This window comes from Theropithecus gelada, chromosome 4, assembly GCF_003255815.1.
Source record: "Theropithecus gelada isolate Dixy chromosome 4, Tgel_1.0, whole genome shotgun sequence".
NCBI lineage: Eukaryota > Metazoa > Chordata > Mammalia > Primates > Cercopithecidae > Theropithecus > Theropithecus gelada.
In genome coordinates, this window is record NC_037671.1 from 125,017,828 (window position 1) to 125,044,781 (window position 26,954).

A 26,954-nucleotide genomic window follows, 5' to 3' on the forward strand; every position below is an offset into this window, starting at 1 on the left:
GAAACATTCTACAGAGCAGCTGCCCCGAACTCTTTGTTCACAAATGTAAATGTCTGAACAGCAACAAAAATTGGAGGATATTTCATTCAAGAGTACTGTTGAGATTCGACAAATAAGTGAAAAACTTTATTTGTGATGGAATTGTGCAGAATAAATCATTTTAAGGATATTGGGGGGAAACTGGGGAAACTGTGTGCTGAATCTCAGGTGTGTAAATATTGTGGTTTTGTAGGACTCATGTCAATTTGATGCACACTGAAGCATTTTGGGTGAAGTGTCTGCTAGAATTAACCCAGCTGGCAGTGGGGCCTGTGCCCTTTCATGCTCGATGCATATTCGAGGGTGCTTGTTTCACATTCAATACCAGATGTAACGCGTGACGATGACTTTTATTGTGGTTCTGTGATATTTTCGGCAGAAAAATATCTAATTTTCAAAAGAGCAAAATGCAGCCGTGGGTACATTGTTCTCTGTCATTAATTCTAAACCTTTTCTTTCCAATGGTTCTGAGGCAAACATTTGTTAGAGGATGTTGAGAATCTTTCGCGTTGAAGTATAGGTAAGTGTTTTTGAAAACTCGACCAATATGATGGAAGAATAGTTCACTTTCGATCAGAATACTGTGTGCTATCACATCTTGTTAGTCTTCCCTAATTTCACAGTTGAGAAATGATTTCTCTTTGGGGAGTTCTGCTCAGTATCACCGTGAGAGATGGGAATGAAGCCTGTTAAGACAGATTAAAAATATTCATGATTTTTGCACAGCCTTCTACAATCCACAACTGTAAGCATCTGAAAATGTTTAAATAAAACATAAGTATTAACGAACATGTTTTGTTTGCATTTTGTGCAAGAAATTGTTCCTCTAGAAGTTATTTTCCTTTCTCAGATATTTCTCTTGTGTGTGCTACTTCACTTACTTCGGTTCTGTGACCAGGGAGCCCCTACCTGGAGTTCGTGTGCCGCTGAGATGGGATTTCAGGCAGCATTCCTTTCTCTTTTCCATCCATTTAACTTATGAGATAAACCAGGAGTCACAGATAGAATGCCATTAGCTATTTTTATCAAGTGATAAAATACGTGCAGGGCCTGGACTGCCGTATTTCTGGTTATTAATAAGAAATCCAGGGAGACAGGCCGGGCGCGGTGGCTCAAGCCTGTAGCACTTTGGGAGGCCGAGACGGGCGGATCACGAGGTTAGGAGATCAAGACCATCCTGGCTAACACGGTGAAACCTCGTCTCTACTTAAAAATACAAAAAAAAACTAGCCGGGCGAGGTGGCGGGCGCCTGTAGTCCCAGCTACTCCGGAGGCTGAGGCGGGAGAATGGCGTGAACCCGGGAGGCAGAGCTTGCAGTGAGCAGAGATCGCGCCACTGCACTCCAGCCTGGGCGACAGAGCGAGACTCCGTCTCAAAAAAAAAAAAAAAAGGCCAGGGAGACATCTGTACTTTTCTGGGAAGAGAAGGTGATTGATGGCAGCACTTACCAGCCACTCTACATGCTGATTGCGATGTCGATTCCGTCTTCTCATGTCTGATTCAATAACTGTGTTGGCCCGGCTATACTGGACCTAAATTTCAGGGATGAGTTAAGTCAATGGGAATTATTTACCTCCTTAAAAACGTCATTAGGGCCAGGCAGGGCAGCTCACGCCTATAATCCCAGCACTTTGGGAGGCTGAGGCAGGTGGATTACATGAGGCCAGAAGTTCGAGACCAGCCTGGCCAACATGGTGAAACCCTGTCTCTACCAAAAATACAAAAATTAGCCAGGCATGGTGTCACATGCCTGTAATCCCAGCCACTCGGGAGGCTGAGGCACGAGAATTGCTTGAACCCAGGAGATGGAGGTTGCAGTGAGCCAAGATCATGCCGCTGCACTCCAGCCTGGGAGACAGAATGAGACTCCATCTGAACAACAACAACAAAAAGTCATTAGGAGAGAAAAGTGGAATAATGGGCAACGCCTAGTGGCAGGTTCTGCGGCCTGGGGCTACCCTGGGAAGGCAGAGTGTTCCATAGTGGGTGTCCTGGCAGATAACCTGCTGCTGGGCCCAGCATGATGAAGACAGCCCAGCCACCCAGAGCACTAGGCAGGGAGACAGGCGGCTGGGTTGCACCCTGATGGAATATTGATGACATGTGAGTTTAATTATAGTGCTTGCCTGCTGAATGTAAAAAAGCTTCCATTATTCCATACTGATTAAGATGGAGCCTGGAAGTCTCGGTACAATTCACCACTACCAGCATCTCTTCCATGATCTCTGGGGCCCGTCTGAAATTACTAAGGACTCAACTGTCGCTTAGCCGGGGGGAACCCAAGCAGGTCACCCGCTAGGATTTTAACAACAAGGGATCAGAGTCGAGTTGGTCAGAGGGTGCTCTGACGCTGACAAATGTGCACATTGGTTTTCAGTGACATAAAGATCGTTATGGGCAAAAATAGGACATAACTCGATTAAGTCAAGAAATGTGTCCAGCTCATGGTTGCGCCATCGAGAAGACAACCTCCATGTGGTTTTTCCGAAGTTCCCCGAAGAGAATAAGGTGCAAATGATCAAACTGCTCATGGGAAACATCGAAAGGAAAACAGGTTAATTTATCTTGTGTTGAAGACTATGCATTTTCAGCCATCCTTTGGGTAAAACTAGTTTTACACTTCCCAAGGACAGTTAATTTAAGATTCTGAATAAAATTGTGAACTGGGAAAGAGAGCTGGAATATAAAATGCATAGGGAAGCGAGTTCGTGGTGAGATGCTTTAAAAGAAAACAATAGCAAATAAAGAAGAGAAGATATAATACTCCCGAATGGCTCGTGCCACATGTAATGTGAAGGTGTTTTTCTTCTATGAGATAATCAGAAGCTCTATCCTCTTGATTTTTACTCTTCATATGTGAAGATGTTCAAAAAACAGTATTCTCATCATATCTATTTTAACATTCTTAAATTCTTCTAGCACTCAGTGGCATTGAAAGTCTAGTAGCAGAAGTAAAGAAAGGGCTAGCAAAAGCATGGCAGTGCCGAGAACTCACTTGGAGAAGGTGGGCACTCCTGCATCCCGACTCCATGTTGTCAGCTGTTGGGAGGCATAGTGCGGCCTGCGTCCACAGTGTGTGCGCACCTGAATACAAACAAGAGCAACAACTTACACGTGGATTCCTCAGGTGTGATATTCTTCTCCAAATGGGATCAGAGGGAAAGCTCTGATGAGGTATGAGATGGAAGAGTTGATGGTGTTGTATATGTGCCCATGAGCCACACATCAGTGCATAAACACCATCGTCATCAGATCGAAGCGTCCTGTGTAAGGGCTGCTGTCATCTTTACAGATTCTAAATAAGATTAGTGGCATGTGGCACATTTAATCACTGCCAAAGGATGTCACTAACACTTCAAAGTGACAGCTAAAGTGCTTCAAGGAGATTTTTCTCTTTGATAACGGCCTTTGTAGCTTTCCTTGGATTTCCGCTGTCTTCCCGTGAAGAATTGTCTACTTCTGAAAAATGTTAAGCTAAGCAACAAAAGAGCCCAGTGGGTATTACAAACCCATTGCCAAGTTTAGAAATACATAAAACACCAATCAACTGCAAATCTCTGATTTTATTGCTTGTAATAACCTGTTTTTTAGATACTCTTACATAATCCTGTGCATTGAGATAATTGCATAATTTGGTTAAAAAAATCTTTGAATTGCTGCCCACATGATCCAACACTTTTCTGTACTTGCTGAATTGTACAAATGCTTGCAGATGGAGCCTGTAGAAGTAGAGAATATGTTCTGCTTTTCACCAAATTTTATATATATATGATATAACTATGAGATAAAGTAGAAAATACCAATTTTAAACTGAGAAACCTGGGTTCTTATCTAAATTGTGATCCTCACATACCGGAGTGATCTGAGCAAGGTGCTGACATTTTCGGGTTGACAGCCTGGCTTCCACAGCTGGACGGGCAGGGCCTGGGTAACATGACCACATGACGGGGCAGTCCTTGCAGTCGGGGGACCTTTGCATGGAGCTGTCCATGGCCATAATTTTAGGTGCTGAAAACAATTTAAAAAAATTATCTATTCGTATGTTCAGGCTCAAAGTGTTAAACCCAACCACCTTGAGCCTCATGGGTTCTGTTCAGCCACCTCAAATCCCTCTTACCTGCCCAAATGAGACCTGCAATATTCAGGGTTCCAAGAAGAGCCTTTCTTACAGATGGCTCTGGAAGTAAAAAAATCACTTAGAATTTCAGCCAGGACTGGAGACAGAGAGAGAACCGAGTGAACTTGAAGCCAACAATTTGAGCTTTCCCGAACCAGTAGAATGCCACCTACTTGGGAAAGCCTGACTCAGTTCACCCTCACACACAACACTGCAAGAATATGGATGCCACTGGCTGGCCCTAGTGAAGGCAGGACACAGGCCTGAACAGTCATCATCATTTCCTGACCCGGAAGTGATGGCCGTGAAAAGAGGACGATGAACATGGACCCCCCTCCCTCCCACTTCTAGACAGCTGGAGAATGCACCCTCATCTTGTACCCCAGTTCCTGGCGCAAATTAAATGCTAGTATTGTTTCAACGTCTATGAATAAGAATGTGGTGATGAAAGGCTTCCTGTGGGAGACCCCAAAATAGAAACCCCAGGGGAGGCCTTCTCTCATTCCCTCCACAGTAGAAAGGGGCTCTGGCTCCGCATCTTGTGGTGCAAGTTAATTGTGCATTTTGTTGTAATTCCCAACAAAACAAATGAGCCTGGTGCTGAGGGAAGTTTCCTCATGGTATATAAATTTCCAGGTTTATAAGGAATGAGAGCCTAATGTCACCCCATCTGACATTTCTGAGGCCAATGTTCTTTTAAGGGTAATAAAGATTTGTTTTAATAAGACTAACTCAGAGACCACTTCTCTCTACCCTCCACAATGACCCACTACCTATCGCGATCATGTTGGGCATGCAATTCTGAAGTTTGTGTTGGCGGTCCCTTTACACCTCTGGTCATGAAAGTTAGCAGAAAGACAGCCTTTACTGAGCACTTCCTGCATGCAAGGCATTGCCCTGGGAGTGGAGGTTGCATGAATGAGTAAGGTATATTTCCCAAAGAATTATTATAGTAATAATTCTTCGTTACCCTTAAAAGACCATTGGTCTCAGAAATGTCAGATGGGGTGACACTAGGCTCTCATTCCCTAAAAATCTGGAAATTTATATACCGTGAGGAGGATTCCCTCGGCACCATGCTCATTTATTTTGTTGGGAATTATAATACATAGTATAGGATTCAACAGGGAGGATAACCCGGAAACAGATTCTAGTTAGAACACAAGTTATAATGCAATAGTTATAAAGTGCTCAGAGTTTCACAGGAGAAATAAGTTTTATCCTAATGGGAAATGAGGAAATGCATGAACAAAGGTCCTATTTGAGTTTGGACTTAAAAGGTGGATAGACTGTCTAAGAAGAAGGAAGAGGGGACTGCAGGGGCAGGAGTGCAGACTGGTACAGGGGCAGGAACGTGAGGGGCAGATGTGGAAATAATACCTGGTCCTGCTAGGTTTGGGGTGGAGCTGACTCTGGGTGGTACAAATGAAGCTTGAGGCTGGTGTGACAAATGAGGCCACATTTGGAATGACAGCTTGAATTTATTGAGTGACATTTTGTGGTACAGATGATAGAAGGGCAGAGCAGTGGAGAGGGATAATGTGTTGGTAATATATTGACTAGACTGGAGGAGGGGCAAAGGAAGGAGCCCACTAGTAGGGCTGGCATGAGGTACCAGTGGCCTTAGAGAGACAGGTGAATTGGTGAGACGGTGCGAGGTGGATTCTAAGGGCCTTGGTGATGGGTGAAATGCCTAAGGGGGGTGAGGAGAGACAGAGTGAGATGCTTCCTGTGCCAGGCACCCATGTTTTGAGTCGGATGGTCACAGAAGGGCGATGCCATCCCAAAGTTCAGGACCTCAGGACGAGATGCAGACGCCAGAGTAATTACTGTCATACAGATCGGAGTGATGCGCAGATGGAGCCGGCTGCAGAGAGTTGGAGACGGGATTCCAGCTAGTGAGAGAGGGTAAAGCTGGAAACAGAGTAAGAAGTGAGCTACGTGGCGGCGATGGGTGAAAATACTAAAATGGCGAGTCATTCAGGAATACACGAACTCACTCACTTGTTCAGTCCAGAAACATTTATTAAATGCCTGTCCTCTTCCCACACCAGCTGCCTGTTTGTCAAATGAGACATGGCTTCTGCTCTCAAGTAATTATTGCCCAGTCTCAGGTACAAAGGCAAATTGTGCAGCAGTTGTATATGGTAAGATGGGGGTGTGCACAATGTTCTCCAGGTCCTCAGAAAAAGAGCATAAAAATCAGGGAGGAGATGTGTGTGCATGCCATGTGTGTGTGCATATTGTGTGCGTGCGTGTGTATGAACATGCGTATGTGTGTGCGTGCGTATGTGTGCGTGAGCATGTGTGTGTGTATGTGTGTGACCATGTGGATATGTGTGTGCACGGGTGTGTGTAAGCATGTGCATGTGTGTGCATGTGTGTATGAGCATGTGTCTGCATGAGCGTGTGTGTGCATGTGTATGTATAAGCATGTGTCTGTGTGCATGAGCGTGTGTGCATATGTATGTATGAGCATGTGAGTGTGCATGTGTGCATGAACATGTGTGTGTGTAAGCATGTGCGTGTGTGTATGAGCATGTGCATGTGTGTGCACGTGTGTGTCATGTGTGTATAGGAAGCCTCCTGGAGAAACTTAAGCAAAGTTTCAAAGGATGAGAGGAAACTGGCTAAATGGTGGGGCTATTTTTGAAACGTGCTACATTTGGATAATTTAAAATAAGAGCAGTAGTAAAGAGTTCCTGTTAGGGAGCAGTATGGAAAGAGGTGGAACGGGCATGTAGAACCTCGAGTGATCAGCTGAGAGATGTGAACTTTATCCTTATAAGTACAGGAAATTATTGACGGTGTAGAGTAGGGAAGGGCTTGACCAGACTTGAATTTTCTTTTTTTTTTTTTTTTTTTTTTTTTTTTTTTTTTTTTTTTTTTTTGAGGCGGAGTCTCGCTCTGAGGCCCAGGCTGGAGTGCAGTGGCCGGATCTCAGCTCACTGCAAGCTCCGCCTCCCGGGTTCACGCCATTCTCCTGCCTCAGCCTCCCGCAGACTTGAATTTTCAAAACAGCGATGCCGACAGATTGGGGAGGAATCCTGGAGGCCCACACCCCCACTAGCAGAGAACTGCGCTAACCTGGCAAGAAGAGATGAAGCCACAGCCTCGGGCCATTGCGGTCATGGGGAGGAGGCAAGTGATCCTCCTTGAGTGGTGATTGAGTGATCAAAGGCACAGGATGCAAAGTGTGGATAAGGGGCTGGGCTTGGGAGGGCCGTGAAAGGGGAGAAATCAGGATGATTTGAAGAACTGTGATCATGATGACGTCAGTGCCATTTACTGAGAGGTTTAGAGTGGAAAAAAAAAGAAATAGAACACTGGGGCAAAAAGATGGTGAACTGGGAGATTGGCATGACTGAGAACGATTTCTGGCACATACTGATACACAGATATTTGTGGAATAATTCTTCCCTGGCAGTGCCTAGAAGACATCCCCAGAGGCTTTGGGACTTGTGGCTCTGAACTGGGGTGGGAGGTCTGGAGAGCTGGGCGTCAGCCTGCAGAAAGGACAGAGTGGGAATGCGAGGAGCTGAGGGAGGAGTGGTGGCTGAAGGCACGCAGGGGAGGGGCTCTCACAGAGGCCCACACCCACCATGGCCTGAGAAGCAGGAGAACTTGCTGGAGAGGGGAAAGGGGCCTGAGTTAGAATGGAGCAGGGGATGCCTACCTCTGAGATCCCAAAGGAGATTCAAAAGAGGAGAGGACAAAAGGGTTTGCTTGGTAAGAGTCAAGGATCCTAGGAGCTGGAGGGAGCTCAGGAGTTCACTTCTTTGGGGCAAGCTCTGGTGTGAGGAGCCCCCTGGTAAAACGATGAAGGTCCCTGAGAGCTGCACTGTGGCCCAGAAGGGCCCGGCTGGGACACGGGTGACCCCAGGGAGGAGCATGTCAGGGGCCCCAGCCGAGGCATGAGGCTGGACCAGGTCTTCCTGGCAGGGCACTCGCTTTGCACAGATGCAATATCATGAATGAAAGAAGGCTCCAGGCTGACCTTGGCTGGCTCCTCCGTGGCCCAAGACTTACCCTGTAAACTTCAGTGTTGCTGACTGGTTTGTCCAGTCCTAGGCTTGGCTGGTTGTGTTCTTTCTCTTTCAGGGCCTCTTGGAAGGTTTGACTCTCAGGGCAAAGGCCATGTGGGTCCAGGGGGACTCCCTGCTGCCTGCGTCTAGACTTCCCCTCCCAGCCGCCGCTTCTGTTCCGCAGCCAAGGTGTCAGAGGCTGGCCCATGTGGAACTGATCAAGAGATTCCACGTGATCTGAGAGACTGAAATAGATGCCCTTTGATCAACTGAGATGGGCACTAAGGTTAAGGAAACCAAGCCACCCCCGGGTCATGGGTTCAGTGCTCGGGGACCATGGCAAATTTCCCAGTTCCTACAGCTAAATTCCCTAACGATAGGAGCTATCAACTCCAATTTACAACCTGACCACTACAACTCTAATTGCACAGAGGACCCGCCCTAGAAGCAAATGTTTTGTTCTAAGGAGCAACTACAGACCCAGGCCCACTTTGGCAGCTTTGAGGGGCATGCACAGATTGTCTTTGCATCCTTTAGTTCACCTTCTGACAATCAGGTTTCTCCAGACGCAGCCAAATGTCCATTGGGAGGCAAAATAATCTGTGGTTAAGTTGAAATGCTGACACATGTAAACCATAATTTGAGTTTGCAAAACTATGGCAAAGTTAATGCTACTGTTTAATTCATACATTTACTTATTTAGAGCTAAAAATGAATTGTTATGTGGCAAGATCTCTGTGTGTACAACACTGACTATGATGGGCTGGGGCCAGGCTTCCTGGAGCGTCCAGGGTCTCCAGGTGGATCCGGAGAGGGGGGGGCACATTCCTGTGAGGATGGCAGGGCTGCCTCCAGGAGGTCCTGTAACCCAGCCAAGGAACCAGGACAGACCTCCCAGGAGTGGAGTCTGAGCCAAGGCCTAGGAGAGGGACAGAGGTGAGCAGGTTGAAGACAGAGGAGGGGAGATGGAGAGTTTGTGACTAGCAGAAGAAACAGGGTGTACCAGTGCTTAGGGGAAATATATAGAAAGCGGCTGAACAGAAACTCCAACCCAAGTGTTCTTTTTTTTTTTTTTTTTTTTTTTTGAGACGGAGTCTGGCTCTGTCGCCCGGGCTGGAGTGCAGTGGCCGGATCTCAGCTCACTGCAAGCTCCGTCCCCCGGGTTTACGCCATTCTCCTGCCTCAGCCTCCCGAGTAGCTGGGACTACAGGCGCCCGCCGCCTCGCCCGGCTAGTTTTTTGTATTTTTTAGTAGAGACGGGGTTTCACCGTGTTCGCCAGGATGGTCTCGATCTCCTGACCTCGTGATCCGCCCGTCTCGGCCTCCCAAAGTGCTGGGATTACAGGCTTGAGCCACCGCGCCCGGCCCAACCCAAGTGTTCTGACCCCATTCTCAGTGTTCTTTTACTTCAACAGGTTCCCCCACACGGTTAGTAATTCGAAAACTAATGTGGCTCTGATTCCAGCTCCGTAATTTATCTTATTGGCAGCCTGGTCACCCTTTGCCATTCTTCATATTGAAAGGTAAATACTTGCAGATGCTATTATGCATCTTGTTACATTTTCAAGTCTTTATCAAATAGGAAACTTTAATAGCTAGCTTTAAAGGATGCGTAAGTAGTTTTGTTCATTTTCTAGGTGTGCCATAAGACAACATTACAAACTGGACAGCTTAAAATAATAGGAAGTTGTCCTCCCACAGTTTTGGAGACCAGAACTCCAAAATCAGGGGTGGGCAGTGCCTCACTCCCCCTAAAGGCTGTAGGGAAGAATCTGATTCATGCCTCTTTCCAGCTTCTGGTGTTGCCAGCAATCCTTGGCGTTCCCTAGTTTGGAGATGCCTCACTCCAATCTCTGTTTCCCCCTTCACCAGGCATTCCTCTGTGTGTATGTGTCTCTCCTTATTAGGACACCAGTCATATTGGGTTTAGAGCCACCCTAATCCAATTATGACCTCATCTTCACTTGGTTTCATTTGCAAAGACCCTATTTCCAAATGAGGTCATGTTCACAGGTACTAGGGGTTAGGACTTCAAGGTGTCTTTTTGCCAGATGCAAGTAAGCCACAGCACTCGTTATGTTAATGCTACCTGGATATCACAAGCCCCTAGGCTGTAATTTCTCTCTCTCTCTCTTTTTTAAATATGTATGGGCCCTTATTTAAAATACGTCTAAGCCAAAACACATTTGCAATATACCTTCAAGTCTGCAACTGAAGTCAGATCCTTCCCTGAGAAGACCCGGAGGTTTAGCTAAAGCAATTCCTCCTGGAAAATGATGATAGGATTGGAGCCTCAAACTTCCTGAAAAGTCACCAGAATCTCCAGCCAGTTGTTCCCAGAAGGACATGTAATCACAAGAATAACTGGAAGAAGTGATGTCATGGACTGGGGGAGGAGGCACAGTAAATGGGACGCACATTGATTTGAAGAAATGTGGACTTTTCCCTGTGTTGAATTTGAGGATGTACCATTGTGAATATAACATCTGTGCCCTAGTAGATAATTCTCTTTCTTTTCGTTTTTGAATAGTACATGTTGTATGCTCTTAGCAAACCTAAAAATAGTATTTAGAGTTCCTGACTTATTGCCTCAGTTGCCCAAGGTTAGTGCTAATTACTGGCTTAAAAAGAGGAAAAGGGAAGGAGAGGAGAAGAGGGAGAGGGAACCAATTGTCACAAGTTAATTCTCATTCTGCACTTCCATCCTGTGGCACAAAGTACATGTCAAAAAAGCAGTAGTGGCCATCTGGCTGCCAGTTCAGTGACTGCTTTCACTCCTCTATCCATTCAGCAAATATTGGTTCTAAGTAGATCAGCCATCAGTAACAGGTACTGTGTATAGTGGTTTGCCAAGGAGACACAATTCCTGCCCTCACAGGGTTTACAGTCTAATAAAAGCATTAAGTAAATGTTCACACACATACACCTAAGTAAGTATTCCCATCTAAGAAATTCCTAATATCTTGAGAGCATCTACCAGGGCACCTGACTAAGTCTGGGGGTCACAGAGAGCATCCTTGAAGGAGTGACATTGGAGGTCAGAACTTTAGGAGGATTCAATATTAATCTTGGTAAACAAAAGTGAAGGCAGGTACCACATCATCCAGATGACAGTAGCAAGATATACAATGGCCCAAGACATCTATGGAGATGAAAATTTTTCTAAATAATAATGGATTTGTCAATTTCTCCTTTTGGTTTTGTCATTTTTTGATTAATATATTTTGAAGCTATATTATTTGGTACATGTAAGCTTAGAATTATTGTATCCTCCTGGTGAGTTGAAACTTTCATCAATATATAGTGCTTTTTCTATATCTATGAATGCTTTTTGTATCCTATGTATGACATTAATATTACTTCTTTTCATTACTATTTGCATGATGTATCTATTTCCCTTACTTTATTTGAAACTTTTTATATCTCTCATTACATATGTTTTTCTATAACTACATTTATTGTAAACCTATATGGCACTCTTTGTCTTTTAACTAGAGAGTTTAGCTCATTGACATTGACTTTATTTTTTTACATATTTTGATGTATTTCTATTTAGGTCATATATGGTCTGGGATTTTATTTTGCCTCACTTACAAACTACTAATTAGCCTAATACTAGCTACTGGAAGAGTTGGTGGATATTGGAAGATCAGAGATAAAGGACATTTTAATTCAAGGAACAGAAAATGGCTTGAGTATCATATTTGCATAGGACTCCTTCGCCCCCCACATCCTATAGGGGCCTAGATAGATTCTATGTTTACAGTAAAACTGCATCTCAGTTGAGGAAAGCTGAGCTTGGGGAACCTGGTGTTTTGTAACAAGAGGTCAGCAAGCCTGCTTTTGTCTTGGAGGAAGATGTTACCTCATTTCCCAAGGTTGCTCACTGCAAACACAACACTGAGAAATGACCTGGGTTCACAGTGGTCAGTGCCTGACATTCCTCACATACTCAGCAAGAAGGTGCAGCGACGCTCAGGGCCCATGGCGGTGGCCATTCCCAACACTTGGTATTTTTTTACTTATCCTACTTTTTCCAAGTGTGTTTTTTCCTGCTTTCTTAACATCATTTGAAATTTTTTTCTTGTTCTGTACTTTGACCTCTATTAGTTTGGCAATTACACATTGGATTTATATTCCTTTAATTGATTGCTTTAGAAACTTTAGCATGTATGCTTAACTTTAGCATGTATGTTTAACCAATCTATTGAATTTTTGTCTAAAGGTAATCAAGCCTCTTTATCTTCAGAAAAATATGAAAATAAGAAGGTTTTAACTGATCACTATCCTGTATATGCTATTTTTAAAATAGCATATTTAAGACTTCAATTCCAGGGCCGGGCGCGGTGGCTCAAGCCTGTAATCCCAGCACTTTGGGAGGCCGAGACAGGCGGATCACGAGGTCAGGAGATCAAGACCCTCCTGGCTAACACAGTGAAACCCCGTCTCTACTAAAAAAATACAAAAAACTAGCTGGGCGAGGTGGCGGGCACCTGTAGTCCCAGCTACTCGGGAGGCTGAGGCCAGGAGAATGGCGTGAACCCAGGAGGCAGAGCTTGCAGTGAGCTGAGATCCGGCCACTGCACTCCAGCCTGGGCGACAGAGCGAGACTCCGTCTCAAAAAAAAAAAAAAAAAAAAAAAAGAAAGACTTCAATTCCAACTTAAGTCTACAAATTATGCAATACACAAATGATTTACTTTCATGCAGCCCATGTGTGTCTAGCTTTACCCACACAATTTCACTGGAAGCGAATTTTCTTTGATTGTTTACTTGGAAAAGTCTTTGTTTTGCCCTTGTTTGTGAATTTTTTTTTTTTTTTGTAGGACAGAGAATTCAAGGTTAACGTTATTTTCTCTTAGCACATCGCATATATTATTCCACTCTCTCAGCTTTCAATGTTGATGTTGAGATGGTAGCTGACAGTAATTAACATTCATTTGTAGAAAAGTTGTCTTTTCTTCTGGTTGCTCTGGAGAGGTTTTTATTTTTATTTATTTATTTTTTTTGGCAGGGGGGGTTTGGTATTTCAAAGATTTAGTATGATGTATTTAGGTATTGTTTTCTTTTCATTGAATCCTCCTGGGGACTTGGGGGTTTTTATAAATATGAAGATTGGTATATTTTATCTACTCTGAAAAATTCTGTAGTATTGCCTCACCTCTTTGAATAGTGCTTTTCTATTTTTCTTTGTTTCTTCTGTCTCATTCTAATAGTCAGAGGCATGCTGGATTTTTCTCCTTCTATCTTCCATATTTCTTAACCCCCCTTTCATTTTTCCTGTATTTCTGTCTTTCTCTCAATTATCATCAGATCCAACCTCTCTTTTACCAACTCTGTCTTGGACTTTGTCCAAACTGCTGTTTAATTGATCTACTGAATTTTTTTTTTTTTTTTTTTTTTTGTGACGGAGTGGCTGGAGTGCAGTGGCATGATCTTGGCTCACTGTACCCAGCACCTCCCACGTTCAAGCAGTTCTCCTGCCTCAGTTCTCCATGTAGCTGAGATTACAGGCGTACACCACTACACTGGCTGATTTTTGTATTTTTAGTGGAGATGGGGTTTTGCCATGTTGGCCAGGCTGGTCTTGAACTCCTGACCTCAAGTGATCTGCCCACCTTGGCCTCCCAAAGTGCTGGGATTATAAGCGTGAGCCACCACACCTGGCCAATCTATTGGATTTTTTATTTAAATTATTATAGTTTCAATTTTAAAGTTTTGCTTATTTTTACAAATCTGCGTGGTCATTTTACAATCTCTTGTTTTCTTGCAATGCTTCAACCTTCCTTGTTTTTCAAATGTATTGAACACACATAGTTTATATTATTTATACAAATTCCTAACCTTTGCTATCTGTACAGGTCTGATTTTGGAATTTGTCTCTACTGACTCTTGCCCACAGTTTGTATCTGTGATTATTTAGTGATTTATGTTTGCGAGCTCATGCCCCTTAGAATTTCCCATTTAAACTGTGAGACATGTTTAAGGCATGTTCTTCCTGATTGTACTTACGTTTGCCTCCGCCTGGTCTTCCGTGTGCTACCGATCTGGAATCTCTAAAAACTAAAAGATTGGATTGGAGTTTTTCAGGCCACACTAGGAGTGAGGATTTTGGCTTCCAACTGGCTGAAGTGTGAGCTGCAGAAGTCTGAGAGGGCAGTTTTTACCCCTTGCTCTTTTCCGCACTCCCACCTGAAGAGGCAAGCCTCCTTCTTCACAGTGAGGTTCTTCCAAGGTCACGCCCTCCAGTCTGCTCTATGGCAATGCCCGATCCAACCCCACACCCTGCTTGGCCCCCCGCTGAACCTCTGGTCTAGATGACAGAGACTCACATTAGCCTGCAGGACAAGCACTACTCAGAACAGTGCTCACCCTCACAATATCTCCTTATCCTCATGTTTTGCCTGCGTTCATTCTTTCCTGCTTACTATCGGACCAGCCACACTTCATTAGAAAAGATTTCCCCCTCGTTTTATCGCGCATTCTCAAGTGTTCTGGGAAGGCTCTCTCTGCATAGGTGACCCAGCAGGTTGCCGAGAACAGGGAAGAGCCCAGCGGAGCGGGGAAGGGCGGCACGCCTCCCAGCCCCAGCTTCCTCCCCAGCTCCTCTGATGAGGGGAGGGGGAGACGGCACCACAAGGCGTGCCTCTCCCCGGGCTGCCACACCTGCTATTCTCAGCTCCCTGTCTGGCTTTTATGTGTTCATCAAGTTCTCATCTCTAGTAGAGGTATTTAGTGCCTGAAATATTATAGGTGTTTATGAAATATTTTTAAACAATGAAAATTTCTTGCTAAAACAAATCTAGCAAAGATTTTATGCTCTCCTTTGTACCCATGCCAGATCTTGAGAAATTTTTCTATGATGAGGGTTTTTTTTTCTTTTTTAAGCTACAGAAATCCTTCCTGCTATAGTTGTAACCTGTTTCCTCTTTCCTGCTAACTCCCTTCCTTTTGAATTCCTCTATAATTTACGTATAGGCTTGGGAAAGTCCCTTATTTCCGGGTTAACCTCTTAGAGCCTCAGCATCTTCGTTGCATAAGGGGGTTCACTGTGTCTGTTTCTTAGATAAATGTGTCACAGAAATAATAATGTAGACCAAAGCTCTTCCTAATTAGCAACCCACTGAAAATAATCCTAGTAACGTCTGTTTACAAACATGCATGGAACGCTACGGACAGTTGCTTCTCTAAAGTATTTTAACGTTGGTATGAGAGAAAGGGGAACCCAAAGTTTTAATACAGCACAGTGAGCAAATTAGAGGATCCCAGGAGAGACCCCAACAGGGCCTGAGGGGTGGAGGGATCTCCGTGTGGCTTTCTGGAGCAATGCTGGGTCTGGAAGATGCTGGAAGGAGACGTGGCCAGTGGGCAGAGGCAGAGCAGGCAGGAAGGACAGCTGTGGACACTGCGTGAATGATGTCATGGAGACACCACAGTTCATCTTCTCAGGAGTAAGTCAGCGGGGCAGGAGCAGAGGCTGCGCCCTGGGGGAAGGAGAAGAGGCAAAGGCAACATGGAAGAAGGCCTGGCCAGGAAGAACAGAGTCTGAGGCTTCCAAGCATCCAACTTCTGGAGCTATGCGTGCCCTGGGGTAACTGAACAAGATTCACTTCCTTTGGCCAGTAATTACTACTTTCTGGCAAGAGCTGAGAAGGGCCCACGCTGTGTTATGGAGGGCAGGGTTGGAAAGAAGGCAAGACGGGGAAAACATGTAGAAGGCACAGTTGACAAATCTCAGTAACTAGACACGTAGGGAATAAGGACATGTCAGGAGGTCACGCTAAGTCTTGCCTTCTGGTTTGGGCAGCGAGGCACATGGTCATGCCTTGCATAAGATGATACAGTTTAATAGGGGAGTTTTCAGATAAAAATTCTCATATTTGGGAGTCAACTCTCTTCCCAGCCATTTCATTAATTCTCTGTGTGAAATGCTAGGATTTCTACGAATAACTCTGTAGAGCACCTTACAATTTACAAAGCGCTTCCCCATATTGGTTTAACTGCATGAAATTGCTGTTTTCATAGGTGACGACCTAGTGAGAAAAGGGTTGGGTTTTTTTTTCCTCTTCTTCCTCCTTCTTCATCCTAGAGCGGGCTTTTTCAACCTCACCATCAACATTTTTAAAAATAGACTTTATTTTTTAAGAGCCATTTTAGGTTCGCAAACAAACTGAGCAGAAAGAACAGAGACTACTGACATTTTTGATGGGCAAATCTTGGTAATGAGCCTGTCCTGTACAATGTAGAGTGTTCAGCAGTGCCCGGCCTCAACCCACGAGATGCTGGTAGCCCCGCCCAGCTGTGACAATCAAAAATGTCTCCAACACTGACAGATGTCCCCTGGGACCCATCCTCCACCATCCCAGAACCACTGTTCTAGAGACTCAGAGAATTTCAGCCACAGTCAGGTCATAGGATCTGAACAGCGGGTAGAAATTTAATTCAAGGTATTTTACTTCCCAGTGTACAGTCCATCACGGGCTCCTGCTTACCACAGTCGTTTTTAGATCTGTCTTTCGCCTGTCTCCAGCTACACCTAATTTGCTCTTTAAAAAATGGTACACATGCTCAGCTATATGTCATTCATGTCAAGTACTCTGTCTTTCCATTTCAAGAACGACGTTGTTCATTTTTTTATCTACTTGGTCACTTTGAGTCTCTTGTCTTTAATTGCTTTTTCATTTCTTGCTTTTATTTCCTTAAGCTTATCAAATTTGACATTCACTGCTCTCCCCTGGATGGTCCAGTGGCTGGAGGCTACTCACAGCCGAGTCTGCGGCTGGCTGTCTTGCGGGCTGTGCTCCTGACTTCAGTGTTCTTGTGGATTTTGCGCACGGCGATTGTGAGCTTGCGCTCCTTGGAGCTGTGTCTGAGGGAATTCTTTGAAGCCTGGCTTTAGTGCAGATTCCTCTAGAAAGCATTTGTGATTGTTTCTGCTAGGCACCTAGGGCAAAAACACCTCAAGACCACTTTAAATTGTCAGCTGGAGTTGGTGCTGCTGTTTTCACACAGGCGGTGAACCGAGGCCCTGCCCTTGTGCGAAGGCTGGCTATGGCCACAGACCCCCGGGATTTCCCACGCTCCTGGCCCCCTGCTTAGTGCCAGTGTTCAACCACGATTCCTCATCCAGGGGGTTATGGGGTCCACCCTCAGCCCGCCCACAGGCCGAGTGCAGCACCCTTGCAGGACTCTCACTTTGGGGGTGGGCTCTGTCCTCTGCGGCCACTATGGCTGTGACACGGGGTCTTATGCTGCAAACCTGGACCCACTTTTTGGTTCCTGCCTCTCCTTACTTACCTCATGGACTTGAACAATCCTGACTTGAGATTGGGTCAAAACACACATTTCAATGTCCACCAGTGGGACAAACGCCCCCTTCTCCAGTGAGGACCCTGTCACTTTCCACAGCTTTTCTTCCCACTCTTGGACAACAGACAGCCCACATTGGCTTTAAGTTCTGAGCTCTTGGTTAGTATTTCCGGTCCTCAGGATGGCTCCCTCTCAGAGACCTGCGCGGGCAGCCCGTTGTCCGAGCTTGTTGGCTCTCCTACTCTCCACCTTGGGTATCCCCTACCACCCTCTCCCCCTACCCCGCACCTGCTCATTGTTCCTCTAGGCTCATTGTTCCTTTCGGGGCCAGAGCCAGGAGTGAGGAAGAGGAGGGGAGAGAATGGGCTTCGACTGCTCTCCTGTCTTCCCCAGCCTGACCCTTCTCTCCTGGAGGCCCCTGTTAGCTTCACTCCAGGCAGGGTCTCTGAGGACTTCACATGGCCCCTCCTTGGCCCCGGCCTGGCCTGTAGGAAGCACTCATATGTCCTTGGCCAACAAGCCTTGCACGGACAGGGTTAGCCACCACACAGCCTCTCTGTCCTCCTCGCGTTCCCCTCCAGATGGTCCCAGTGGATGCCAGACCTAAGCCACCTGGTCCCAGCATATCAGCACTCCCCAAGGGGCCCCACAAAGTCATCCTGCCTGGGCTGCAACAACGGAGGCGGCACCTCCCTAGCCCTTTGGGTGGTGGAGAGGAAGGGTGATGGAAATGCTGCCAAATTTCCTCCCTCCATGCTCCCCTCCTTCACTCTCCAGGCCATCCTGTGTTCTCAGACACCTGGGCAGTGTCAGGGTTGTGGAACAGCCTCTCAGCATTTTTTAAAATTGGCCTATAGCTATTTGTCCTTGAAATTTTCAAACTTAACATATCTCAGAGAGTTGGTAGAAACTTTCCTTTCAAATGATCAATCCTGAAATCCTGTTTGTTCTAAATTTAACCCTGGAGTTCATCCACTTCCCTTCGGCCACACCCTGCCATTCTCCTGGCCTCATTCCCCAATCTGTTTATTCAACAAGGGCAGCAGATATCCATGGAGTGCCTGCTGTGCGCTGGGCTCTGTGTCACAGAAGCCTCTGGGGATGTTAAAGCTCCTGTCCTTTGGGGCCTTATAGTGTGACTACTGGACAAAAGCATTTAAAAGGTAAAGAAGATGAAGGAGAAGGAGGAAGAGGGAGGAGAGGAGGAGGAGGAGGAGGAGGAGAAAAATGTGGAGGAGGAGAAAAGGAAGAAGAATCACATATTATCAGAAGTTTTGTAAAGAAAATGAGCATGAGGTGTTCTAGAGAGTAATGTAGAGAGGCCCTGTCTGAGATAGGCTATCCCGAAAGGCCTCTGCAGGGAGGCGCTGATTCAAGCTGGAAGCCAAAGCTTGAGAGCCAACTGGAACAGGGGCCCAGGTAGAGGAAGGAGCCAGAACCCAAGGCTGGAGGTGGGATGGCCTTGGCAGTTCCAAGAATGAAGGGAAGGCCAGGCTGGTGGAGCCAAGGAGCAGGATAGGGCAGGGTGGGGCAGGATGGACGGTGGGTGGTGAGACCCAGGGTCTTTGTAGCAGAGTCAGTGTAGGCAGAACGAGGAGTTTGGGTTTTATTATACTTTACTGGCAAGAAAGTAAGAAGCCTGGAAGAGTTACAAGCAGAGAAGTGGAGGATTGGATTTGGATTTGTGTGGAATGGCCATGGGCGGCCAAGCTAGCAGGTGACCACCCTGGTCTAGAGCGGGGACGGTGGCTTGTCCTGGAGTGGACACAGAAGATGAGCAGGGTCAGACTTAAGACATCCTTTACCAGACACACCCAGGCCACCCTCCTGGGGTGGATGCAGCCTTCTCCCCAGCATGGGGATGGTGGCTTGTCCATGAGCGCAGTAGGTGAGCAGGGTCAGACTTGAGACATCCTTCGCCAGACACGCCCAGGCGACGCTGATGGCATCCTCCTGCCAAAGCCTCCCAGGCTCTTCCTCCTCTTCAGGGATAAACTCCTTGGGGCTCTCTACCATGTGACCCAGCACCCCTCCGTTGCCCTGTCCCCACTCCAACACACCCTCACACCGCAGCCAAATGGACCTCCTCAGGACCATGCTCTCGCTGGCCTTTAGCCTGAGCTTCCCTGACGGAACACCCTCGCCTGTCCCTGTGCATCTGGCTCTCACTTGCTCATCATCACCTGTGAAGATAGCAGTCATCTGCGAGACTAAGGGCTCCTGTAGGGCCCTCTCCCCTCTAAAGCCCTTCTCGCCTGGGAGTGAACACACTCTGGCTTGTCTGTGCTACCCCAGAGACTGCAATGCCCATCAGGACAGGAGTCCCTGCTACGCCCAGCCCCTCAGATCTCAGGCTCAGCACAGCCCACAGCAGCAGGCATGGCAGATGTGCAGAGGACCTGAGTTGATGAATGATGCTGGGCTCCTGCCGTGGTTCTTCTCTGACTCATTCATGCCAAGGTGTACGTGGGAGAGAAGTGATTAATAATTAGTGAGTCACAAACATGAATACAACCAAGTATGCCCCACACAGTCGCTTTCACATACTACCGTTGGCTCTCCGTTATCACAGGTCTTGTTTAAATTATTATAATTTAAAAATTATAGTCTCATTTTCCTCATATTTTAAAAAATTGTTCTAGTTAGTTCTTGAATATTAGTTTTTTTCTGTGGGTTATTAAGGACGTGAGTTATTTGTGGTGTGAAACTATACCAAACAATAAAGAAATTTGCAAATGAACGCTGAGTGTAGTGGCTCACACCTGTAACCCCAGCACTTTGGGAGGCTGAGGTGGGCGGATCACTAGAGGTCAGGAATTTGAGACCAGTCGTACATGACAAAACTCCCATCTCTACTAAAAATACAAAATTTAGCTGGGCAAGGTGGCGCATACCTGTAGTCCCAGCTACTCAAGAATCACAGGAGGAGCAGGTTGCAGTGAGCCGAGATCACACTACTGCACTCCAGCCTGGGGCACAGAGTGAGATTCTGCCTCAAAAAACATTTGCAAATGAAATTCCCTTTTTAGAGTTATGTGTTACTTTCTCATCTCACATAATTTACACGTGTCTTTGTTTTTCCATGTTTGTGGTCATGTTGAAATAAAACCTGACAGTTTTGCAAATCGTGGATTTACAGGGAACCATCTGAGTGAACTGTGTAAAGGCTCAGCGATTGTGATTTCGATTTCGAGGTGGTAAAATGGAGGGGATGAGTAAGGGGGAGGAGTCACTCAGAGGTGGTGCCTGTGGACGCGAGGACATATCCTGGAAACGTCCGGCCCCACTTCCTTCCCCTCAGCCCGTGGGTCTCCAGCAAATTCTGCTCCCAGCGTTACTGCCCACCTCGGCCTCTTGCTCTCCATCACTGTGGCCACTGCGGTTTGCTCTTCATGAGGACACTGTCCTATCCCACAAGACTGTCACGGGGCACCTCCCTGATCTGCTTCCTCTGCTGTGCACCCTGCTGCCAGAACTTTCTCAAATACAAGTGTGTCCCTGTTATCCTCAGCTTCATGCTTCAGTGGCCCCTTTGTTAAGCTGAGAACAAACGTCATTGCCTCCACCTGACCCCACACCCTGAGCCCATGCTCTGGCCACACAGCGTCACTCACCCCAGGGCCTTTGCACAAAATGATCTTTCTTTCTGCTCTCGTCCCCACTTGCCTGGTTTGAAAAACTGTCCCTATGTCCCTCTAGTCCTTCCTCCCTCCGCATGGGCCAGCTGCATGCTTGTCTGCCTTAAAGCGTGGCACGTTCCGCTGACTCACGGTATATTTTTGTATCTGATCATTTGTCACTAGCCTGTGATGATCTTGTGAGAGGGCACAGTGCTGAGTACAGAGGAAGAGACTGTGAAACGCATGATACGCGAATACATTCAAACAAGTAATTCTTCCATCCTAGAATTATAACCGTAATTGTAATTAATCTACAGCACTTTCTACCATGGTTTACAAATATTATGACTATTAAATAATCTTTAAGTAACTTTTATAAAAATTTAGATGTAGTAACTAGATGTAAGTCTATGGATTAACCGAGTGAATAATGAGTGCCTTGCTGAGTGTATCAATTAGGATTCCTTTGGCTGCAAATGGTAGAAAACTCAGCTCAATGAAAAGATTTGTTATTTTCCACAGAAATAAGCCTCAAAGAGGTTTGGCTGCAGAATTGGTTAATGCAGTAACTCAACAGTGTTATCAAGGATCCAGAATGTTTCCAGTTTTCTGCCATGCCATGCTTAGCATGACCCCATGGGCCCAAAGTACCCCCAGCTCTGAGCATCCCATCCTTACACACTGGCCAGAGGTAGAAGAAGAAACTCACTCCTTTACTTTGCCCCAGTTTCCTTTCTTGCTCTGTGGACTTACGCAATCTGCTCTGAGGTTCTTTTTTGTTTTTGGTGTTTTTGAGATGGGCTCTCACTCTGTTACCCAGGCTGGAGTGCAGTGGCACGATCTCAGATCACTGCCATCTCCGCCTCCTGGGCTCAAGTGATCCTCCCACTTCAGCCTCCGAAGTAGCCGGGACCACAGGCACGCACCACCACATCCAACTGATTTTTGTAGTTTTTAGTAGAGAAAACATGGGTTTCGCCATATTGCCCAGGCTGGCCTTGAACTCCTGGGCTCAAGTGATCTGCCCATCTCGGCCTCCCGAAGTGCTGGGATTGCAGACATGAGCCCCCGCGCCTGGCCTCGAGGTATTTCATACCCGTGTTGGGTACATGTTGTCCTCTGGTCTCCCAACACGGCTCAGTGTGCCTCTGCCGCCACCCGACCCTGTTCCTGAGTTGCGCTGCCCGTCTCTGCTCTCTCCTCCCTCACTAAGCTCCGGCTGCGAGTATACTTTTCCTCTGGGTTAAGTTCCTTCTTGGTCTCCTGGTCTCTGTGTCTCTCTTCTGGTCTTCCTCCTCTGTGTTGTTGCTGTTGATTTCTGTATGTCCTTCCTCATTCATTCTTTTTATTTTCTTCAGCTTTGTTGAGGTATAACTGACAAAGAAAAAAAAATTTTTTTTTGAGATGGAGTTTCGCTCTTGTTGCCCAGGCTGGAGTACAGTGGTATGATCGCCACTGACCGCAACTCCGCCTCCCGGGTTCAAGGGATTCTCCTGTCTTAGCCTCCCGAGTAGCTGGGATTACAGGCATGTGCCACCACGCCCGGCTAATTTTGTATTTTTAGTCGAGATGGGGTTTCTCCATGTTAGTCAGGCTGGTCTTGAACTCCTGAACTCAGGTGATCTGCCCGCCTCGGCCTCCCAAAGTGCTGGGATGATAGGCGTGAACTACCCTGTGCAGCCAAAAGTTGCATAATTTAAGGGACACCCCATCATGTTTGCTGTAGGTATACCTTGTGCAAGGATTCCCACAATCAAGCTAATGAACACATCCATCGCCTCACATAGATACCTGCGGGCAACACAGATGGGCTTGGAGGACATCATACTAAGTGGAATAAGCCAGACAAGGGAAGACAAATGTCCACGATCTCACTTATCTGTGAAGTCTAAAAGCTCCCCACATTGTTTCCATTTATTTTAAAGATATATAAAGTTTCACTTGAAGTGCAGTTTAGCATTTTATTGAAAATATATTATGAGAATAAAAGAGGGTTTTAGAAACTTGAAACTTCCAGCAGCCTGTAGGGCTGTTTGGAGATGAACAGACATTTGTGGTACTTGACTAATTAGAAGCTCTTGGATGTCACTCTTAATATACTCCTGTGGGGTGCCCCGAGAATGTGGCATCTTCCCATATGCAGACAGCACATCAGCCTTACCCACAAAGATACCTGTGTAGCCCGGAAGAGATGGTAAATCTTGTCACAGTCCCCAAACTGTGCCCTGTTATTCCTCGGCCTGGGACTCCCGCCGCCTCTTGTCTGTCCAAGAAACTTATTCCCTCATCTTCTTACCCTCAGGCGTTCAGAACAAAGGCCATCTCCTCCTTGACTTTGCCAATTAGTATTGGCTTCTCATTCATCTCTTACACATTTCTTTCACTTTACATAAAAATGGCATCAGCTTTGCCTGTTCACTCACCTTCTCTTCCATAAGACTGTGAACTTCTTGAGATATTGTAATCACTTTGTGTCACAAATGACCACCACAGTGCCAGATGTTAGTAGGTGATCTAATCACTTGTGGAATTGCAGTGACCATGCATCAGCTAATCTGGTACTCATAGAAGTAGCAGTCACCATGGAATTCAGTCTCAAACTTACTGTGCTTGAGTTAGAGAAAATGTGAGATACTCAGAGGTCTACCAAGCTCTTTATCTGCTCTTGAGTCCTTTCCCATTCCATCATCTGGGCAAGAGCCTTTATCAAGTTCACTTTCTTTTCTAGTATTTGGTGAGGATAATTTGGATTTAGGTTACAATGCGTCTTGATATTATACCTACCCTAGATTTAGTGGTTTTGGAGGATTTCATTACATAGGCACATGAAGTAGTGTTCCGTGATTTTGGTATACCTGTATTTTACCAGGAGAAAAACAAAGGCAAACATATTTACTGTTGTAGCAATGAATTCCGTGGTTGAAATCTGAACGATTTTCCCCCCAAGTTCAACAGAACAGTTTTGTTGCCTTCAAATTTGGGGAACTCATGAATGTCGCAAGAAATATTTCCTTTCCAATTTTGTCAGATCACGTCAAAATACTATCGTCGATACAACACAAGCCTTGACTTAGGCCTGCCTCTGGACTTTTGTCCTGAACAGGATGCCCGCCAGTTGGTATAGTTGGCATTCTGCACCCCTATCTCCGGCCAGTATTACTGGCTCCCCTTCTCAGGGAAGCATAGTTGGGTTGGCCCTCCCTCATCCCCGGACCTCCAGTTGGCGGTCCATCTACCGCTTCCCGTGCTGGGTACAGTATCTTTGTGTTTGCCTAGAGCCAGGATGCCTAAGGATCCCAGCAGGGATACAGGGCACTCAGAGGCTACCCTCCCAGCAGAACCTTAAAGGAAGCAGGAAAAGCAGTTTTCATGGGCACTTAATTGGCGCATTGTCTTGAAAAGCAGCAAAAAGAGGTGTTTGGTGTTTGGTGTGCTTGTGGGGTCCTGCACTTCTGTTTTTAAAGAAAAATAGTTATTATAAATCCTTTAATACATAATATGAAAATCAATTGCACTATTTAAATTCACAAAGCACTCCCATATCCGTGATCTTGCATAAGCCTCTTGCTATCCAGTAAGGGAGATGAGGCAGGTTTCACTCATATTTTCTTCTTAGAGATGAGCCGTGGGAACAACGTGCAGCGGCAGCCAAGTTCACCAAGCAAGGAAGGGGCAGCGCCAGAGTCCTGGTGCTAAACTCCCGGCTTCCACTCCGGAGCAGCACCACTCAACGCGGGTCTCCAGGAAACCCAGAGGGCCTATCTGGTCTCACCTCAGCCCGGATGCAGCATGAGCTTAAAGCTCTTATTTAAGGACATTCTGACCTCTACCCACCTTAGCCAAAATAGCCTATCACAAGTATTAACGTAACATCTGAGTAGTCCAAGGAGCAAAACAACGCGAGGATTTTGCAGTTCGCACTGCAAAAGAGCAAGCAAGACTTGTCAACTCACCACCACAGTCGTTTCTGGTCTTTGCAGGTGGTGATGGTGCTATGTCAATGGGCTCGGTTTCTCCCTGTTTTTAAACACAAACTCAACACGTGCACAAGAGGAAAACAGCACCCAGGCTGCACCGGGTCGTGAGCCCGCAGATCCCGGCCCTCCTGCAGCCCTTGGTGAGCATTTCTAGGAAAAAAAAAAAAAAAGTGTTTCCCTTTAAGGCAGATCCGGGCCTTGCCCTAGACCCAGGTCACCCCGCCCCGGGTATTCCCAGCGCGGGCCCTGATAAGCCATCTGTGTAGATGTTTCCTAGAATGGGGCCGGCTGCGGAGGGCGGATGCGTCTTTGTTCTGCAGCCGCGGGAGGGAGGCGCCCCGCGGGCTGCCTGAGCCCCCGCCCTCGGGCGTCTTTGTCCGCTCCGACAGAGGGAAGGCGCCGGTCCCGCGGCAGGCGGCTCTGCGCCGGGCTGCAGTATCCGCTGGCAGGCGGGGGTGCCTCGCTCGCTGGCCGCTGCGGTTTTGCTTGGGTTTTCTAGAAGCATTTGCTGATCAACAATTAAAGTTTGGTTCAGCAGAGAAAAACATGATGACAAAGTGTGCATAGGGATGTTTTAAGGAAGGAAAACATAATGACGGCCCCAAGCTGGAAGAAAGAGCTGCCGGGCCAAAGTTGCGTGACAGGAATGCCTGCAACTGCACGGCTCCTGAGCCGCTACACAGCCCTCCGGAGCCGGGAGCTGTCCCGGGCCGGTGCTCATTAGGCATGCGGCAGTCGCGGGCGCTGATTGGCGGGCAATGCTGCGGGCGGGGCCGTGGGTGGACCCGCGTGGGGGCGGGGCTGCACGGAGTTGGTACTCGTAGGAAGGAGTAGAAAGAGGAGGAGGGATGAGCACCTGGAGCCGCAGGGCGACGCTGATGATTGGAGGTATCGGTGGAGGCGGGGCTCTCCTGGGCGGGGCGGTAGGCGCTCATTGGCAGTGCTTGCTAGTGGGCGGGAACGGGCGGGGTGGTGAGCGCTGATTGGCGGTAGTGGTGGGGCGGGGCGGAGGAGGAGGAGGTGTGCGTGCCGGGGCGCGAAGCGAAGGGCGCTGATTGGCGGTAGTGGCGGTGGGCGTGGTGTAGGCGTGGCGCGTGGCCGGCGCTGGTACTCGCAGGGGAGGCGAAGAAGGAGGCGGAGGGAGCGCCTGGGGCCCCGGCCGCGGTGGCCGGCGCGGCCTGCCCTTTGTGACCGCAGCCCGCGCCCCACGCCCCACGCCTATGGCCGTTGCGCCGGGCTCCCCGGCCCCGCGCGCCCACCCGCGGACCTGAGCCCGGCGCCTGGGATGCCGGAGATGCGCGTCCCCCGGCCCTGCGGCTGCTCCGGGCTGGGCGCGGGGCGATGGACCTGAGCATGAAGAAGTTCGCCGTGCGCAGGTTCTTCTCCGTGTACCTGCGCAGGAAGTCGCGCTCCAAGAGCTCCAGCCTGAGCCGGCTCGAGGTAATGCGGCCGCCTTCCGGGCGCGCAGGTGCCAGGCGCCAAGCGGGCTGTGGCAGCCCGAGCCCGCCTCGCCACCTCTGGGTGGACCCCGAGACCCGTCAGGGAGTTCAAGTTACTGGAAAGCTGGTCCGGTTCCGAAAATCAAACCAAAGGGCTCCCAACGTTATCGCTCGGACTCCGTAGTAATTGGGCGGTCCGTGGGTCCTTGCGGGGGCCAACTCCACCCCCACTGCATTTCCAGCTCGTTTATCCGCTGCTGGCTGCACGGGGTGTGGTGTGGTCCCCTGTGGGCCACGGGTGACCTGGGTGCGGAGGGGCTTTCTCTGCAGCTGGACAGCCGCGTGGCGTGAAGCGCTTCGCAGGGGTCCATCAGAGTCCCGAGTGGAGAAGCCCCCCAGCTCCGCCCTCTGAGGCGCTGATCAGGTGC

General features: G+C 47.5%; 1 protein-coding gene across 3 annotated transcripts in view; it reads left to right on the forward strand.

Annotated features, from left to right (window-relative positions):
• Positions 1–26,954, forward strand: part of RPS6KA2 (ribosomal protein S6 kinase A2) — a 452,256-nt gene that overhangs the window by 214,329 nt on the left and 210,973 nt on the right. Inside the window, exon 1 of one of the 3 annotated variants that reach the window (XM_025381626.1) lies at positions 26,171–26,527. The exons of the other annotated variants lie outside the window; for them this stretch is intronic. Within the exon in view, the coding sequence (XP_025237411.1) occupies positions 26,429–26,527 (99 nt within the window). The 5' untranslated portion in view covers positions 26,171–26,428. Of the gene's footprint in view, positions 1–26,170; positions 26,528–26,954 lie in introns of those variants that run through there. 3 annotated transcript variants of the gene reach the window in all.